The sequence below is a fragment of the Colias croceus genome, chromosome 12 (genome assembly GCF_905220415.1).
Source record: "Colias croceus chromosome 12, ilColCroc2.1".
Lineage (NCBI taxonomy): Eukaryota > Metazoa > Arthropoda > Insecta > Lepidoptera > Pieridae > Colias > Colias croceus.
The window spans coordinates 5,565,267-5,584,556 of record NC_059548.1 but is presented as its reverse complement, the minus strand read 5'-3'; the positions used below and the strand labels follow the sequence as shown (position 1 = coordinate 5,584,556).

Sequence of the window (19,290 nt, the reverse complement as noted above, 5' to 3'; positions counted from 1 at the left end):
ATACGGCCAGAAATCATTTTTATTCAACGGCCAAAGCCGTTTACGTGGAAAGATAAAGTTGGTTCGCTTATTCTGAACGTTTATGATAACGTTCCATCCAAATGTTAAATGTTATGAAAAATTATATTCCTATCATATGCTACGATAATCTTTAACGATTTATCAAGTCACATCTTTTTATACTGCGGGTTTATACTGGTAAGTATAACATAAAAGTCGTTAAATTGAATTTTAAATATTTTTAAAATTCAATTTAACGACATTTTTTTTAGATAAGAAGCTATAATAATAATCTTTTTGTTTCATATGCCTCGAATTTATAAATATTTATAAGTAGCTATAATTAATTTATAGTGAAACATATTTTTTATATTTCCTGTTTACAATAAAATTCAACATTTAACTAATAAATAGGAGTAATAATAAAAAATAATATCAAATAGTTATCTACTTACTTCATGTTTCGAAATCCAATGAATTTAATTTCTTATTAGATTTTAGATATTATTCATTTTTATTTTTATATTGTAATTTATATCAAGTATTTTTACCAATTGTATTATAATTTTAATTGTATTTAAATTAACCAGTATTTTAAATTTTAATATTATTATTTTAAGACTGTAATTTACTATTGTATTTTAAATTTTAATGATTGTTTCTTAGATTTATTATATTAAACTATTATATTATTATTGAATTATTTTTGCAAAAATAAAAAATAAATGCAAAAAATGTCTCTGGATAAAATATAATCCAGAGATGGCGTGAACACTCTGTGATGGCGGGTGCCTTTTAAAGAAAAAAAAATAATTTAATTTCCGAGTTTCGTTACGGTCCTTCATTAAACTTTTATGAAAAAGTCTCTTATTTAAAATCGTAATTAATAGGTTTAATTTCTCTTTTATACAGTTCTTAATACTGGGACTGGACTTTTATTTTTCCGATACATTACGTTTACACTAGTATAATAAATAATTTGTGTAATTAATTCTCTAATATAAATTAAAAGCTTGTAGTTAGATCGTACACATGGAATAGAATAGAACATAATTACCTAAACTGAGACTATAAAAACTTTCCAAAGACAGCAACGATTTTAATTGATAAAATTATAAACAAATAATCATAATTTTCTATCAACAAATTACGAAAACTCGATCTCAAATTAAACGATAAATCCATTAATCGGAAAATTAAACAAAAAATTTAATGGAGTTTTCGTATCAACTGCCAAGATGTTGGCAAAGATTAATAGCATTCAGATTGCAGATAGGATAGGCTAACAAATTTGTCGATCGTATTTCCATTAAAAACGGTTCCTGTGACAGTTTAGAAACTATTTCAGCGCAAGGCCGACGTGAAATGATTTACTGGTTAAAAGTTGTGGCGTTATAACGAATCGGGGTTTGAAGTGAAACTTTAGGCGCGTTGAGAGTAAAATTTCTAGGTCGCGTCATGGCAATAGGTCTATAATATTATATCTATACGTCATGGAGTAAGGATACGATTTTGGTATCTTTGAATTTCTGACACGTTTCACTTCTGACACGTGTGCTCGTCACACACGCTCTTTTTTTATAAAGTAGAGTTCCTACTCCCTAGCATAATATATTATGATGTATCAATCAAAGAGCTAAGTAATCTCGTTCTAAGTACTGTTGCTTAATTATTATTATCTGTTTTTGTTTTCCTAGCAAAACAGACTTGTTGCATCTTTCATGTATAGTCTCTTTGCAAATCGAAATGTTTAATTAGCTTACGTCTATGAATTAATGCATTAGACAATTAATTTTTTTTAATTAATTTTGGAAAATGAGTTCTTGGGGTGCTGTTAGGTACTATAGTTCCCAAGTGAATAATACACTAGTCCAACCACTAGTCACTAGTGAAGTATAAAACGCTGTCAAAACCAAGGTTAAAACCAATAAATAAATATACAATGTAGTCAAACAGTTTGTGCAGTTCAACGACGTCATATTGCAGTTATTCCAACGAGTTATTCTGAAAATATATCCGATACAAAAATGACAGGCCTCTGACATTCTATTCCAGAATGTTCTACAGTAACAAAGGATGTCCACTGTCCAGTAGATTGAACAAGGCTTAGATAGCAATATATTCAGATCCTAGGTTCGTTAGCTTTGCCCTTGCCCCTTGGCTTTGCCTTAGATACAACTTCGTGTGAACTCAGGCGTTTTTGACAGTTAGCTTTTAATTTTGTACCTACACCTTGATTTTGCTTGTCAAGACTATTTATATAATTATGAAATAAAGGAATTCAAAGTTATTATTTCATTAGCTTTCCTTATTTCCAATTCCAATTTCTTTATATTGGTCCAAAATCGGTTAGTTGTTTTCATTGATGGAAAGCAAACAGAAAGATTGTACCTAAATAATTGAAGACGATATGATACGAGAAATTCCAAATTTTATTTTACATGAATAAAACAATGTTTATAGAAGTAATTAACGAATATTAAATTCCCAGTTTCAGGAAATTTTTATTTAACTTATTGAATGAATATTAAATATTTTATAAATAATTAGAAGAAGCCAAATAAAATGTTGGCTTCGGTCAGAGCGGGTATTTTAGGGTTCAGTGAATACAGAAGACAATGAACGGACGCACACCAATATCCATCTCCATTAATTGTCTGACTACTCCGCGTCCACGCCTGAATAGCTGAACAGATTTTGAAAAAAAATTGATAACTAGTCATTTTTCTTAACAATATGTCTTTAGAAGAAAAATAGTAGGTACTAAAAATATAAAATTGAAATTTAATACTGTATGGTTAATACTATTCTAGATACCATGTAATTTTTAAAATTAAGTAGGTTATTATTCCTAGAAGCTTTACAATTAATAACAATTTAGATAATTATTAGTATTTAATCAAAAGGTTTTTATAAACACAGCTTCTATTCCCAATCACACGTTCTTCTTCATTTTCTTTCGTTAACCAAAAATCAAAATAACATTCAATAAGAAGATAAAACAAACAATTCTCAAGGGTATTGAAATTGAAGTCGGAGGGTACCATAACTCAATGTCACACAGTACAGGATAAACAGGGATTCGTTAAATATTTCGTGTGAATGGCCCTTCATAAATAAACAACACCCATCAATTATCGCCTTTTCTATTTACAATGTTAATTTAATCGTTTCCAAATAAGGAATATTTTTTCTTCTGGTACATTTTATTAAATTCAATAGGTACATGATAAAAGTTTGATATGTATGTTAAGTAATAAAATAAATAAAAAAATACTATGTTACAAAGGAAAAGTCAATTAAAAAAATTGTTTAGTTTTTTTAATTGTTTACTATTATCGTAACTATATTCGTCGTATATCGTCCTGAAAGACAGGAATGATGATGATGATGATCGTATATAATTCATACTGTATTAGTGTATATTCCTAAACATTAATTTTAGGTGTCACAGATATTTTAAGCAGTATTCACAACTAATAGTGAACCTTTCTGAAATCACCCATGTAAGTTACTTGCGGTATCTTGCACACTAAATCCGCTACGTGTAAACCCACTCGTTTCACCTTGATTAAATCAAGCTACTTTCGTCAAAGAGTAGGTATATATAATATAATATCTAGTACTACCTTTCGGGTCAATTTTATGTCTAGCTTAACTATATTAAATTAGGTAACGTATTGTAAGGTTTACAAGACCTTATAGGAAGGTGCAATTATTAACCCCTAATGAAACCTTATTTACCTACCACAAATGCTTCTTTATTTAGCGCCAATTTAGCGCACATACCTACATAGTTTTTGTTTATTTCTAGCTAAAGTATACGCAAGTATCAGGAAAAAGAAAAAGTACCTATGTACCAATAACATATTTGTTATTGAACTCGGTAAATAGGTTATATTGTTGTAGGTACTTAATCGTAAAATATTTTTTTAATCTGTTGTTTAGTTCTTTATCTAATAAAAAAAATCATTTAAATTTGTTCAATTTTAATTTGAATAGACTTATTAGTATCGCTTATGAAAACTATTCAAGATAGTTAATAAAACTTTTATCCAAACTTCAGCCTCTTGTTCAGCCTTTACAAATTAATTCAAGCATACAGATTATTATAAAATGACTTGAAAACCAAATCAATACAAAATTAAAAGCGAATAACCAGGAACCTTTTTCATAGCTATTGCGTGAATTAACTTAAAGTGAACTATTGCGCACTCAACTGGATACATTTTGATGGTTTTGGCACAATGCCAGCGAGCCGCAAGCCAGAAAAGAATTTAATATACCTATCTTCCTGTCCTTTATCCATTATGACTATTGTGTGGGAAAATTGGCTATATTACAACGGTAAATTGTACCCGGTTCGAATTCAATAAAAGGTGAATATACCGTTAGCATCTCATCTAATGGAAATAGATCACCTGTTTTCTAAAAAGGATAATGTTCTAAGGATAACCTAATACTAGTTCTAACTAAGTAGTACCTAGTATTAAAATAACAAATTGCGAAATAGTAACTGGTTCATTGTTTTTCTTGCTTAAAACATTCTTTTATATTTTCAATATCTCTGACGCGAACCACTGTTCAGTGTTTACTTTTGTTTCCAGTTTTACATTCTACACAACGACACAACTGGAACCAGTTTACCTACGCAAATCTCAAGGCAAATAGCGACTGCGTTTAGTTGTATTATTCGTCATTCGCCTCACTAATCGCCTCGCTATCCGCTATTGTGAAAATATACCATTATACCCTCAGTGCAATAAACCTATTATAGTCAATGTCAATTGTCTACTGTCACTTTTCAGTTGTCACTTGTCACTTGTCAGTTGTCAGTCTCAAGGGTCAAGACTCAAATCCAAGAAGCTTATATCTAATACACTGGAGATTTCGGTATGAACATTGACGTGTAACAAGAAAATATTGCCCAGTTCATGTTTTTTATCACTTTCACACCTAACTTGGTATTGCCACTGTTAATACGAAGTTTTCCCAAGGCTACTATGTATGCTGTAATATTCTGTGCAAAAGGTTAGTTTTTGTACATGAGTTTGTTGATAAATTGCCAACAACGTCATTCAGAAGCATTGTTGGATGAGACAATTATTATTTATGCTAAATAAACTAAGTATCTGAACCAATTATTAAAAAGCGATACTCCCTGATTATGGGTAGTCACCATAATAAAATTGTAGCAACTCTCACTTTGTCAATATGGCATGTGTGTCAAAAAAATTGCGTCGCTTCGAATATTTAAGTTAATATTGTTGCTTATTTAATGAATATTTTCCAAATATAAAGAATGCATTGTATTGTGCAAAATTGCAGAAGTGTTTGGACACCAAATTCTGGCATAGAATTTCACAGGCAAGTGTATATTTACGTTATTTACAATATTCCTCAATACTCCTGCATTTACCTGTTTAGAATCATTTCAATGGCAAAAATTGTCTAATTTAGCATCATTTTAGTAAGCAGTCATGTTAAATTTGTTATTTCCCTAATACTTTATCATTTTTCAACAAGTTTTCAATAAACAGATTTAACAAGTAAGGTAACCATGATGACGAGTTTTTATGGATAGCGAAGAGAATATATTGTAATAACAATATTATGATGAAAATTTAGAACACCATTTTAAAGATTGTTACTAGTAATGAAACAACACATGACATCGGTATTGCACTCACATGTAGTTATAAGATTGTTCGTTTTTACATTGAAATTTATACTTTTTTAACTTACCTCATATTTTTTTGTTTTACGTATTTCAGCTTTCCAAAAAGTAAAATAAAAAGAAATATATGTGCCCATCAAGGTTACTGAGGATTACGACCCAGAAAAAAATACCTTTTGAAAAATAAACTTTGTAAAGTTAGCTGAAATTTGTGCAAGGCTGCTATAAACAGTTTTTCTTTGATGATTCTGGCTTGAAATTGACCCGTCGAAGCAACGCGTTTAAAAAGAAGATCTGAGTAGCTAACAATTTGGTAAACAGCATCTGATGCAAAACACAACTTTCCTCTATTAACAAAGGATGTTAATGCTATATATCGGTTCATATCCAAGCTTTGTAGCCAAAAGTTATTTATAACTATCATTCTATACCAATTAAAATTGTATGTACCTACCTATAAAGTATGACCATAATATTATAATATAAATACTGTTAAAAATATATGTCGTTATTATTTATAGACCATGATTTTTAGTTTTTTCTATTTTGAAAAATCCTGAATTTACAAACCAGCGTGGTCACTCGACAGAAAGAGAAAAATAACATGACTGACGTCATTGAATGTCATAGTTTCTTGTTTCAAGTTAATAGTCATAGTGCAATCTCCAGTGTATTAGAGGATATAAGCTTCTTGCTCAAATCCCAAAACAGCCGTCAAATTCATGATTGTGTTATTCTTTTAATTAATTAATGTACAAAAGTAGAATAAAAAATACTTACTAATTTAACTATTTAAATTGCAAATTTTTATCATGAGTAACAGTAATAAATCACTTCGTATTGATTGGTTTGATGGAACAGTGATAGAAGAAAATAGACCGAGTGCTTCAAGATACGAAGATGAAGAAGCCGATGTTCCAGCACCTCAACCGCAGAAACGGCATGAAATTGAAAGAAAACCTATTGGCTTTAAACGTCTATTAGATATTTCATTCATGAAACCTCCTAGTTTAAATTTAGAACTATCCAATCGTCCAGGCTTTTGGCTCCTTTTTGAGACTGAGTTAAAAGGTGATTTTATAGTACTAATTTTAAGAATATTAGCCGCATTATACAGATCATTAGAATGCGGTGATAAATCAAAAATCAATACTTTGTTAAAAACAAAGTTTCTACAATCCAATTTCTTAATTCAACTTAAAGAATACCTTGATGGGCTCCCTAGAGTAAGGATAAACGAAAAAAGAATGAATATGCAGTTTTGGGATGATGTGGAACTAGTTTACAACAATGTGTGTGACCTGTGTGAAGGTCTGTATAACCAAGAAGGCGAAAACAATGAGTTCTTACAAGAAATATATGATTTATTACAAATAGCTGAAGAAAGTGCTATTGGTGTGCAAGAAGAACACAGTGAGAGAATAAATGAAATTTTGTATACCAAATTACAAAAATTAAAAGATCTTATAGTTCAGTCAATTTCTAAGGTGTGTGTTTATCATTCATTTTAATTCATGAAACCTTTTCTCAATCTTGCTAAAGGAATAATTACAAAATAATCTTTATTGTATTCAAATTTAAAATTAATAAATACCACATTCACCCAAGAATAGGTACAAATAATTTAATTATTGCAATTGAATTTTTAAAACATGTAATTTATATTTTTCAGAATGAATATATTGATACTTATGTGCCACCACCTAAGATTATAAGCAAAGATGATTATAGAAACTTATCCATATTTCCCACTAAGGAGGATTTACTCAATGAATCATTGTATCAAATACAACCAAATATTATAAACAGTGCCTATACTAGTGTAGAACACTATTTGGACATACAATTTAAATTGCTGAGAGAAGATTGCTTTGGTCCATTGCGAGAAGGAATATGTTGGTAAACATTGTGTCTTAATAAATTGTCTCTTTATTAGTCTATATTGCTCTCTACAATCCTCCTGTTAGATATGTGGACATAGAGCATATCGGTCAAGTATGGTCTTGCAAACATAACATTTTTAAGCTATTGCATAGCTTCTATTGCCGGCCTTGAGCGCGGGGACCGAAACGAGAAATTCCGTATCGAAAAAACCTCACGCTCCGCACTCCGACGGGCGGAGGTGTGGCTTGAAGGCATAGCATGTAAAAGATTTACCGCGGCAGTCCCCGAGTGCCACACGTCGTTTTTTTATATAAAACTTATATATCCATTTTCAAAAACCTATATTTGAGCAAAAACTTTTATTATTATTTTTTTATTTTTGCCTTTCAGTAATTTATCATAGAATTATAAGAACAGCATAAAATAAATTTATATTAAAGTATAAAAAATGATTACAGGTAAATACTTACAAAACCCAACAAAGAGAAGGCATGAACATATAAGGTAATTAACAATGATTATGAAAATATTGCAGTTTTAAAATCTTAATTCTAAGTAAGAAAGTTAATTACAAACCTATTGAGAATATTACAATGTTAAGAGGGCTTATTCAATTTAACGCAAGTCAAAATCTCCGCGATCTATTACGATAGATCGCGATAGATCGCGGCTTGCGCTATCCTTTTACTATGAACAGCATAAGTCCACAGGAGAGCGCCGAGCAACATATCCTCTCTCTGGAAAGGCTCGCTGCCGACTGATTTTAATCGGGTCGCGCGCAGTGTTTTATAGTACTTTAAAAAAAATTGTAGAAAAATAATAGAGGTACCTTAGTTGATTTTTTAAATTTTATCTTATAAGTAAGATGTTCTTTTATTGCAATATGTAAAAATTATATTAAACTAAGTCAAATATCTTGGTGAAAATAATCATTTTGTCGACTATAATTTCTAAAAAAATTCACATTGTTCGGATTTTAATTTCGTAAGTTAGGAGTCCAAAATAAAAAAATCTTTTAACTAACTATTTTAATAAGGATTTTTGCAGTTAGTTAAAAAAAATTGTGTGTTAGATCTGTCAGCGATTTCAGATATTTTTAGCTTCGAAATTGACACTAAAAGCGAAATCAAGCAATCATCGGCTCAGTTATCTTGATGGTATTCACAAATACTGTATTAATTGAAAAAAACTCTTAACTAACTATATAGACAATAAAATTTCCTAAAATTATTAGTAATTCATATGTTTGTAAGATAAGTGGTTGATGGACAATCTGGTTTGAAAAATCACATATTTGAGCCAAACAGCGCACGGACCGCGTACACGGCCTTAATACTAATAAACTTCACTTATTATTTATTATTTCAGGGTATATCCCAAAATTCGGATAATTCAAACTTACATAAGCAATAACAAAGTAGGTTATTTGGTAGATATAGCATGGGATGAGCGTTCAAAACACAGCTCTGTGGATTGCAAGAATTATGCCTATAATAAACGATTGATGTTTGGGTCGCTTCTACTATTTACAAGTGATAATTTTAAAACCATACTGTGTGCTACAGTTCTGGATTCAAGTTTGAATTTGCTGAGTGAGGGTTATGTAAGTAATTCAAAATTTTTATAAGTACAATTATTAAATTTCCTTAAAGGAGATTGCCCAAGTGACTATGGCACTTGGTATCGCAATCAAACTTATTGTGTCAAGATGAAATATAGCTCAATTTAAAGCTTGATGTTAGTACTTTTAGAAACGATTAAAGTTTTTATGTAAATAAGCCGCAGTTCGCGACTATAAAAATAAAACAATAGTTTTATTCAACACTTAAAAAAAATACTTTATCGAGTTTAAACTAACGATGAACGTTAAGTTTTACATTTATCACATAGATAATATTTTAATTTACAAGACAAATGTGAAAAGTAAATCGTAATAAACATTATTTCAAAATAAATAACGTCGAACAATGCGTCGAATACATTCATTTCAAACAGAAACTATGACATGACGCTTGCAAAAGAGATAGATATATGTGTCAAAACAAAAACTTTTACTTTTATTTCTATTTAATCGGTATAATTACGACTTAATAGTGATAAATATGATCATTATAAATACAAATAGGAATTAACAATATCACGAACACAAGACACAACTAGTATTTTACCGATTCCATACATGGTCATACATGTTTCAAAACACAAACTTTTACTATTATTTCAATTTATCCGGTATAATTAAGACTTAATAGTGATACATATGATCATTATAATATTCTAGGAGGTAGCAACGTTGACAAGTGAGCATTTTAGTATAGTTGGTTCTTTGATATGCTGTTCCTCTTGCTATTTCGGTTACAGTCCGGGCTGTCTGGCTGGCCGCAGTGGTTGCGTTTATTAGTGCGCATCTTATCTGCACAGGAAAATATCCTTAATTTAAAGTCATTTTTTAACGCGTAATTTTTAATCGTTTGCCTTTAGATAGATCCATTAGACATACATTTTTTATTGCAAGACGTTTTGTTCGTTGTTAAATAGGTGCCAGACGCAATTTTTATTTCAAAATAATTAAAATATCATCGAAATAAGTGAAATTCCATCAACATGAGTCCCAGTGAAGGATAAGTAATCACTGTGTTACTTATACTATATCGCGGGTCTCAAACCATAGGGGCGTATCCACAAAACCCCTACTTTTCAGGAGAGACAAAAAACTTAATAACTTTTTTTGTGATTGAGCCACCTTGTTGTGTTTTTGCATGTAGCTATATATTTACACTGCAGTTAATATGGAATGCTTGGTTTTAAGATATTCTCTCTGTAACACTAGTTTTTAGCTGATACGTCTATTTGCCATGACGAATAGACGGCAAAACTCCGTCAAATTTCCCCCATAAATGTATGGAATTTATGGACGTAAAACCCTTCTCCTTAAATTATTAATATTTATACTTATATTTATTTTTAACTAGTCGGTGACTCAAAATATTGTAATTTAGGAATGAGAACCCATCGAAATTGACGTTATTTACGCGGTTTTTAAAATTCTTACGCCTTTTTGGCTTGGCATTTATATTGAGAGGCGTTTGAATTCAAAGTAGAGGTATAAACCAGTTTTATTCTACAATCTGACAAAAAAAAACAAATGGAATAATTACACAATATTTTCTGTGTGAAAATAAAAATAAGCATATAAAAAATTATTTATAAATCTGAACATAGTTACTTACCTACTTTAAATGACTAAAGTCACAAACATTTATAAATACGTTAAAAACAACCGACTTCAATAGGTATGTAACGGAAAAGTAAAAAATAATTATTGATAAAAAAGTTATTGAAGTCGGTTGTTTTTAATGTAGTTATTTTTATTTAATACTTTACAAAAATACACTATGTATTTTTCAACACGAATCAAACGAGCCCAAACTCGATAAAGTTGAGTCAATATATTACTGAGTTCCTATGGCCACCTTCCGATTCCATCATCAATCAGCTCTATGTCATGATAATGTTTCATCGTTATCCAATTTACATACGTATACAAAATTTCAGCTTAATCGGTTACCGGGAAGTGTATCAAAGTTACTAGCTAGATTTCAATTAAGTCATCGAGATCAGACAAAAATGCTCATAAAATAAAAACTGCTAGGCCTATCCAAATATTTTTTTTATGAGACCAATTCGACACCATTACACATCAAACAAAAAAAGAATCACATAGATCAGTCCAGAAACCTCGGAGTAATCGGTGTACATTAATAAAAAAAATATACTGGCCAAATTGATAACCTAATTTTTACATGATTTGCTGGAGACATCATTACATATCTTAGCATTGAAGCTACCACTGAATTTCGATTTTGTCCTGGGCAGCAATCAGAATAAAGAATCAGGTGTTCCACATTGGTAAGCTTGGTGATATAAGTATACAAACATGTTGAGACTTCATTTGCCCCTCTATTTCTCTCGTACTCTGGCCAAAAGTAACAGTAGCCCAGTTTGCTCACTGCATTATGTATTGTGAAATTCATAAAGCCCAATTTCCTTTTATAAAAGATAGGTTTACCCAAAATGTCCATTAGGGACAGTATAATACTGCTTCGAAATCAAAGGTACAGACAAGAAGAGTAGAGTCAACCATTGCCTTTAATTTATCTTCTTCTTTTCTTCTTTGGCATGTTCTTTCCTATTAACATGTTTTTCATACTCCTCCTGTTTTTCTTTCTGTTCTTCTTCGGGTAATTGCTCAAACTTATGACACCAACATTGGTCTATCCTCGGCTTGTGAAAATCTATATTATTTTCCAGAATTAATTCTTTGTATGAAATCTTGCAGAATTAGGAACCTTATTATTCTCCATGAAATTTTCTTTATAAAATAACTAGCTTACCGCCCGCAGCTTCGCCTGCTTTCTCTAAAACGATTTGAAATTTAAACTATCCTATCTCTCAAGTTGGATCAAACTGCACATGGTGTGCGAATTTTATTATAATCGCTTATGTGGTTTAGGAGTCCATTGAAGACAAACATTGTGACACGAGATTTATATATATTAAAGATATATACATATATAGTAAATTCACTAAAGTTATTCCACGCATTAGAATTACATATACTCGCTTTGGCATCTCACTGCAGAATGATCGTGTTTCCGTGTTGTTGACATGACGATACGTCCACCAACTTGCTCTGTGACGTCCTCCTAGTGACGAAATCTTGAGACAGCAATACTAAAATATGTAGACGTATGTGCATACGTCCGCAGTGATGACTAAATATCCCCAGGATCATGTTGACATTGATGGTCGTATGTGCATACGTCTATATAGCTCGACACAATGATTTCAGGTTAAAATAAAACAAACAGTCGTATGTGCATACATCTATAAGGCATGTCAAAACTGCCTCGATAAGCAATAATATTGCTCTTACGTCTATTATACGGCTATATGGCCTAACAATAATTGTAGACTGTCTAGCTTACGGCAAATAATATTTTGCATTTTATACAAAAAGTAATCAGTATTAAATTATAAGAAAAATTGAGGTTATGTATTGCTTAAAGTAGAATCCAATGGCATTAAAAACGAAAAATCGCATTTTTGCATATACGCCCCTATGGTTTGAGACCCGCGATATATAATATTCATTTTACTATTTACCGTTTTTTTGCAACAATCTACCATATCGCCTCCTTTTTCCCAACGAACCTCAAATAGGACGTTAATGTAAACTTGATAAAAACCAAATATCATCAAGAAATTAAAGACTTTTTAACGGATTTTAAACGCGATTTATTCATTGTATTATTTTCTCAAGTCATTAATTTCAAAATGTATAATACTCGCGTAAAATCAAACACTAGAAAATACAAATATCATCAAATTCATATTTATACCCAAAAGTATAATAAATATGAAACCATCTATTAAAAATATTAGTTTACTAATTATTCAATATAAGTATTAAAAAAGGATAATATAATATAAATAATAAAGTTATTACTTACCTTTTAAGCGGAATCATGTTGATGTAATTTCACTTATTTCGATGACATTTTAGTTATTTTGAAATAAAAATTGCGTATGGCACCTATTTTACAACGAAAAAAACGTCTTGCAATAAAAAAATTATATCTGATGGATCTATCTAAAGGCAAACGATTAAAAATTACGCGTTAAAAAATGACTTTAAATTAAGGATATTTTCCTGTGCAGATAAGATGCGCACTAATAAACGCAACCACTGCGGCCAGCCAGACAGCCCGGACTCTAACCGAAATAGCAAGAGAAACAGTATATCAAAAACCCAACTATACTAAAATGACTTTTTTTTTAAACGTTGCTAGCTCCCGTACTAAAATACAAATAGGAATTAACAATATCACGAACACGTGGCACAACTAAAATTTTACCGATGCCAACCGTGGTCATTCTCCTTTATTAACTTCTCTTTCCACTAGGAAAACTACGAAACTCTACATTACCTTATAAACAATGGCAAGTAGTCCTACTTTTTTTAAACACATTTCAGATTGCCGTCTCATTCCAAAATGCTGTACCAAATAATATATTTTCTGAACAATTCCTCATGGTCGAGAGTGAAGTGTTTTTCGAACCATACCATAGAGTACTTAAAGTGCTGCAAAATTCTACCGCAGACTTGCCCATGAAGAAATATATTGTTGATGTTCAGGTATAATTTTTTCTAGTGTTTACATTCATAATTTATTTTTGAAGTCTTATTTAATTTAGTTTATTTTCTTTAATTTTGTCCCTACCATAATAATTCACTAGGTGGAATAGTCCACTTTTACTGCAGTTAATTTTTAACATCAACAGAAAAACACTTGATAAATACTTTTTATTGTCAATTTCAGCCACAAACAAGTGCACCAACCTATATAAATTCCGATACAGTATACAACATTCAAAATGAAAAAGGTGATGACCTGTATGTCCCTGTTTTAGATCAATCTCAGTGGCCTAGTCCAGAGTCATTAAGTCTTGACCAATCTCAAATGGATGCATATAATTTCGCTCTTACAAGAGAATTTGCTGTAATACAAGGTCCTCCAGGAACAGGAAAAACATATCTTGGAGTTAAAATTGCTTCAACTCTTCTGAAGAATTTATCACTTGAAGGCACCCCTATGTTGATCATTTGCTATACCAATCATGCACTAGATCAGTTTTTAGAAGGAATATTAAATATAACCAACAATATTATTAGATTAGGAAGCCAAAGTAAGAGCAAAATTTTGGAACCATATACCCTCAATAATGTAAGAGCGAAAAATAAATCAAGATTTTCCTATTTATATGCTAGTAAAAGGTCAGAATTAGAAAAGGTGTTCAATGAAATGACTGAATTGCAAAGTGATATTGAAAAATGTGGGACTGATCTGCTTTCTTATAGAACTATTAAACCTTATTTGAAAGAAATTAATTATTCTTTTGAATTAAAAAACTGTGATGAAGATAGTGTCTTGGATTGGTTATTAGGGCATTTAGATAAAAAAGAAACTATAGAAATTGATGATTGGGAAAAACAGATGGATGAAATCAGTGTAACAGATAAAATAGAATCATGTTTTTCGGAAAAATGGGCGCTCAAAGAAATAGACTCTATGAACAACAGCATAAAGTTCATGCAAAATATCACAGATGAACAAATCAATAGGCAGAACATGATAAATAAATTCGAGTATCAAATAGAGAAAGTTAAAAAGAGGCTCGATTATTTTAAGGTATAAAAAAATATATATATAGAACAAGCTTTCCGCCCGCGGCTTCGCCCGCGCAGTCAAAGACAAACCCGCATAGTTCCCATTACCGTGGGATTTCCGAAATAAAACCTATCCCATGTCCCGGGGTAAAAAGTAGCCTATGTCCTTTCTCGGGTATTAAAATATCACTATACCAAATTCATGCAAATTGGTTCAGTAGTTAAGGCGTGATTGAGTAACAGACAGACAGACAGAGTTACTTTCGCATTTATAATATTAGTATGGATTTCTTGGGTTTTTACATTTTATGAAATTTTTTTAATAATAAATTATTTTTCAGAAAAGTATGACAGCTCAAACATCTGGAACACACAAATTATTAAATTTAGATGATATAAAAGATTTATACAATTTGTCATCAGAAGAGCGATGGAATGTATATTTCCAAGCAGTAGAGAATGTCAAGAAGCAGTTAATGATCAAAATGAATGAATTATTGGTAAGAACTCGAATATTTTTTGCTAGTATTTGGAACAAAAACTATATTTTTATTTACCTCTAAACTGATTGCCCCTAAAGGTTTTGTTTTGGATTTTTTTTTTTTGCTAACATTCTAACCTAAATGGCTTAGTCATTAGTGGATTCTAAGAGTTATGTGTCTCCAAATATATAAAAATTATTAATATTTACTCATTTAAACATTGAAATATCTGTTCAAGTTTCAACAATCAAATTTTTTTCGGAATAGTAATAACGTTATCCGTATATTTCAAATATTTCCTATTTATTTGCGTTTACAGAACAAACACAACGCTCTAAGCTCAGAATTGGAGGAGGTATCAACATTAATTGATAGTGATGTAATGAAAACAGCGCGAGTGGTGGGCGTCACTACAACTGTGGCCGCGAGACGACATGATCTTATAAGGAAGCTATTATCTTCTATTGGTATGATGTTTGAATGATTCTAAAAAAGTAATAGAATGGGTTTTAATAGTATAATATAATGTGCATATTATACAAATGGGTTGGGTTGGCAGTTTATTAAACATTAGATTTACGTAATTCTACCATTTGAACTACATAATATTTTGTTGTTTACATTTGAAAGCTTCATATTCCGTAAAATTTCCGACGTTAATTCTTTTTTTTTTAGTTATAGTTGAAGAAGCGGCAGAAGTATTGGAAGCACACATAGTTGCGTCGCTAACAAACAAATGCCAACACCTAATACTAATTGGTAAGATTCTTCTACCTCTTCCGATCTTTTTATCAATCCTACTTTTTTTTCTTGGCTAACTCATGTCCTGTTTTATATACGTAGTAATCTCAAATAAATAAATAATTTTGTTCAAGATCAAAAAACGTTTTTTCTTGAGATATAGGTACATAATAATCCATACTTCTAGGTGACCACAAACAATTACGTCCATCGGCCGCTCACTACAAACTGGCTAAACATTACAATCTAGAAATATCTCTCTTCGAACGTATGATTCGGAACGGTATTCACGCTAAAACCTTAACAATACAGCGGCGAATGCGACCAAACTTTGTGGAACTTTTGGTACCAACAATATATGAGAAGTTAGATTGTCACCCTATTGTGTTCAACTATCCAAAAGTCAGGGGAATGAAGGACACCCTATACTTTTACAACCATGACGTGTTTGAAGATTCGGAGGTTAGTTTTTAATTATTATCGATATATTTAATTATTTTTGCTTTTTTTTCTGAATTTAATTCGAAGGCGCTGCGATTCAAAATAATTCACTCCTTTAACATTACTGCTTCATTATTATCAGTTGCGCCGGTAATATATTATTTATTTTGATTTCAGGGTTTAGAAGACAGTTGGAGCCACAAAAATACGTTCGAAGCAAAATGGTGCTTGAATCTCGCAAATTACTTGTTACAAATGGAATATAAATCTAACGAAGTGACAATATTGGCCACATATACTGGCCAAGCTGCACTGATAAAAGAGGTAAGTAAATAGTTGCGTATTGAAAAAAGAGAAAATAAATGTTTGTTTAAATTATGAATTTTTTTTTAGATAAAAGTCTAAAATATCGTAATAACAAAATACCATCCTTCATTTAGAATATAAAAAATAATAATTTAAATGTGATTTTCATACTTCGAACAATAATTAATTGAATATTACGATATAATTCATATTATTTTTTTCAGTTAACAAAAAAATTTCCCTTGCTTCGAGATATAAAAATAACTGTAGTCGACAACTTTCAAGGCGAAGAGAGCAAGATAGTTATATTGTCTCTGGTGAGGAGTAACATAGACGGCAACATTGGCTTTTTAGCAGCTGCTAACAGAATTTGTGTTGCCCTATCCAGAGCTAAAGAAGGTATGTTTTCTTATTTTTACTTTTATATTTTTAAGCAAAAATAAATTGTACTTAAATTTTAAAATTGAAAAAATCGCATACAAGACGAACACAATACGAACCTTTTTGGTTAACTTTTTAACATATCATAAAATCCATTATTTTATTATTTCCAGGTTTTTATATATTTGGTAACATGAAAGGACTGAAGTCAGCTAGTACTATATGGAGATCTATTGATGAAAAATTATCAGCTCAAAATGCTATAGGACGGACAATCGAATTATACTGTGAGAAACATGCTCAAAATCTCGGTGTAAGTAAAAATTTGAAATACAAATTTTATAGAGGACAAGACATTTTATAATTTAAATAAATAATACCTAGGTATATACAAGTATATATAAAAAACGACGTGGGGCACTCGGTGACTGCCGCGGCCGCGGTAAAGCTATTGCATGCTATACCTTCAAGCCACACCTCCGCCCGTCGGAGTGGGGAGCGTGAGGTTTTTTCGTTACGAAATTTCTCGATTCGGTCCCCGCGCTCAAGGCCCGCGATCTAAGCTATGCAATAGCTTAACAAATTTAATTACTTAGCTCTATTTGTACTAGGATTGGTATTTTGGCCACCGGGCCCGTTTGCGCCGGCCCTAAATCAAGACTTTGTTGTCTGTTCGTCTGTCTCCAGGCTGTATATCATAAACCGTGATAGCTAGATAGCTGAAGTTTTCACAAATGATGTATTTCCGTTGCCGTTATAATTGTTATATTTTAAGTAGAAAATTGCAATGAGCGCTTTAATTGAAATAAGCGTTTATCCTTCATTTCTTACATAGAAAAGGCTTTTATTTGACTTATTGTAATTTATATTACAGGTTGAAAAGTATGAAGATCTCAACAATTGCCGTAAAGGATCGTGTCTCAAGAATTGTTTAATATAAAATATGTAGTTAAGTAATATGATAGCATTAATTAATATAATTGTAATTTGTTTTGTAATTTAATGAATTGTATATGAACATGTATAGTTTTTAATAAATAGTTAACAATAGCAACAATTGTTTAATTTTACACTACTAGAAACAAATGAGCAAAGCTTCTTACAATTTTAATTACATTCTGAAAAACCAAATAAGAAAAACCCGGCTCAAATTATTTCAAAGGGCCTTAGATCTACACTGGGTATCTACAATGTATAGAGTGAATAAAAAATTTATAATAATTTTGATAATAAGCTAATAATTGCATCTTAATAAATTGTACTAAAAATAATTCAATCAGGTTGTTTAGTGTGAGGTTTATTAAGGCCCTTTTTGGCGAGGGGCCCGTAGCATATGCTACTCTTGTTACTATGGTTAATAATATAATTAGAAAATAATATTTTCATTATTGCAATTATAGACCTTCAATAAAAAATAATATTTTAAATATTATAATAAAGGAAGATACAATAGCGAATAATAATATTATAATGAATTTCAATAAATAAGTAGCCAATCGTGGTAATGGAATTATAATTAATAATTCCAATGACTTATTTCACTACAATATATATTTTTTTTTATTGCTATAAAATAACAATTCAAATTTGTATGAATAAATTTAGTAATGGTTGCATCATAGAAATCTAAATAACAATGGGTTGCATGCATTTTATCCTCGATCTGTCTGTATGAGAACGAAAACGAAAATTTTAATATTTCGAATAAGGATATTTCTTGTTCTGTTATTTAATAAAAAGATAATGCTAATACATAACACCCTATACCTACGAAATATATATAAAACAGGATATTTAAAACATTAATTGTCGTATTATTGTTAGACTATTTACTTATTATATTTTGGTTCTGGCCTATACACGCGGCTAAGCCGTGCTTTTAGGTCAAAACGCAGAGGTCAAATTAGCAATCAATGACGTGCGTTTCATTGACTCGTTAAAACTAGGTAAAACAAAAATATAGGCAAATCCATGCCTTATACAACTAATTTGTAAACCTAATGTAATGCAATGAGCTTCGATTTATTTACAAAATATAATGCAATGTACCTACGTACACTCACCGAGTCATAAATTAAAATAAATAAAAAACAAGACACAAATATATAGTAACTATGCAGGCAAAAAAAAGTGAAAAGTGATTTATC

General features: G+C 30.6%; 1 protein-coding gene and 1 long non-coding RNA gene across 2 annotated transcripts; one reads left to right on the top strand and one right to left on the bottom strand.

Annotated features, from left to right (window-relative positions):
• Positions 1-611: 611 nt before the first annotated feature.
• LOC123696314 lies at positions 612-10,370 on the bottom strand. Its single transcript, XR_006752061.1, has 4 exons — positions 10,209-10,370; positions 9,763-9,767; positions 1,568-1,570; positions 612-621 (listed from the first exon to the last, which is right to left on the bottom strand). It is a non-coding gene; the product is annotated as an uncharacterized LOC123696314 (long non-coding RNA).
• LOC123696313 (NFX1-type zinc finger-containing protein 1-like) lies at positions 6,378-18,096 on the top strand. The gene is made up of 14 exons (XM_045642417.1): positions 6,378-7,164; positions 7,350-7,572; positions 8,020-8,065; positions 8,930-9,164; positions 13,599-13,760; positions 13,945-14,814; positions 15,134-15,292; positions 15,594-15,741; positions 15,950-16,033; positions 16,203-16,477; positions 16,634-16,780; positions 16,987-17,161; positions 17,317-17,456; positions 18,018-18,096. Exons 1-14 carry the CDS (start codon positions 6,490-6,492, stop codon positions 18,081-18,083), a joined length of 3,405 nt encoding a protein of 1,134 aa, XP_045498373.1. The 5' UTR covers positions 6,378-6,489; the 3' UTR covers positions 18,084-18,096.
• Positions 18,097-19,290: the final 1,194 nt, after the last annotated feature.

Coding starts and splice junctions, on each gene's coding strand:
- LOC123696313 (XM_045642417.1), top strand. CDS start 6,490: ATGAGTAACAGTAATAAATCACTTCGTATTGATTGGTTTGATGGAACA. Junction 15,293..15,593: donor TCAAAATGAATGAATTATTG/GTAAGAACTCGA, acceptor TTGCGTTTACAG/AACAAACACAACGCTCTAAG. Junction 17,162..17,316: donor CCTATCCAGAGCTAAAGAAG/GTATGTTTTCTT, acceptor TATTATTTCCAG/GTTTTTATATATTTGGTAAC.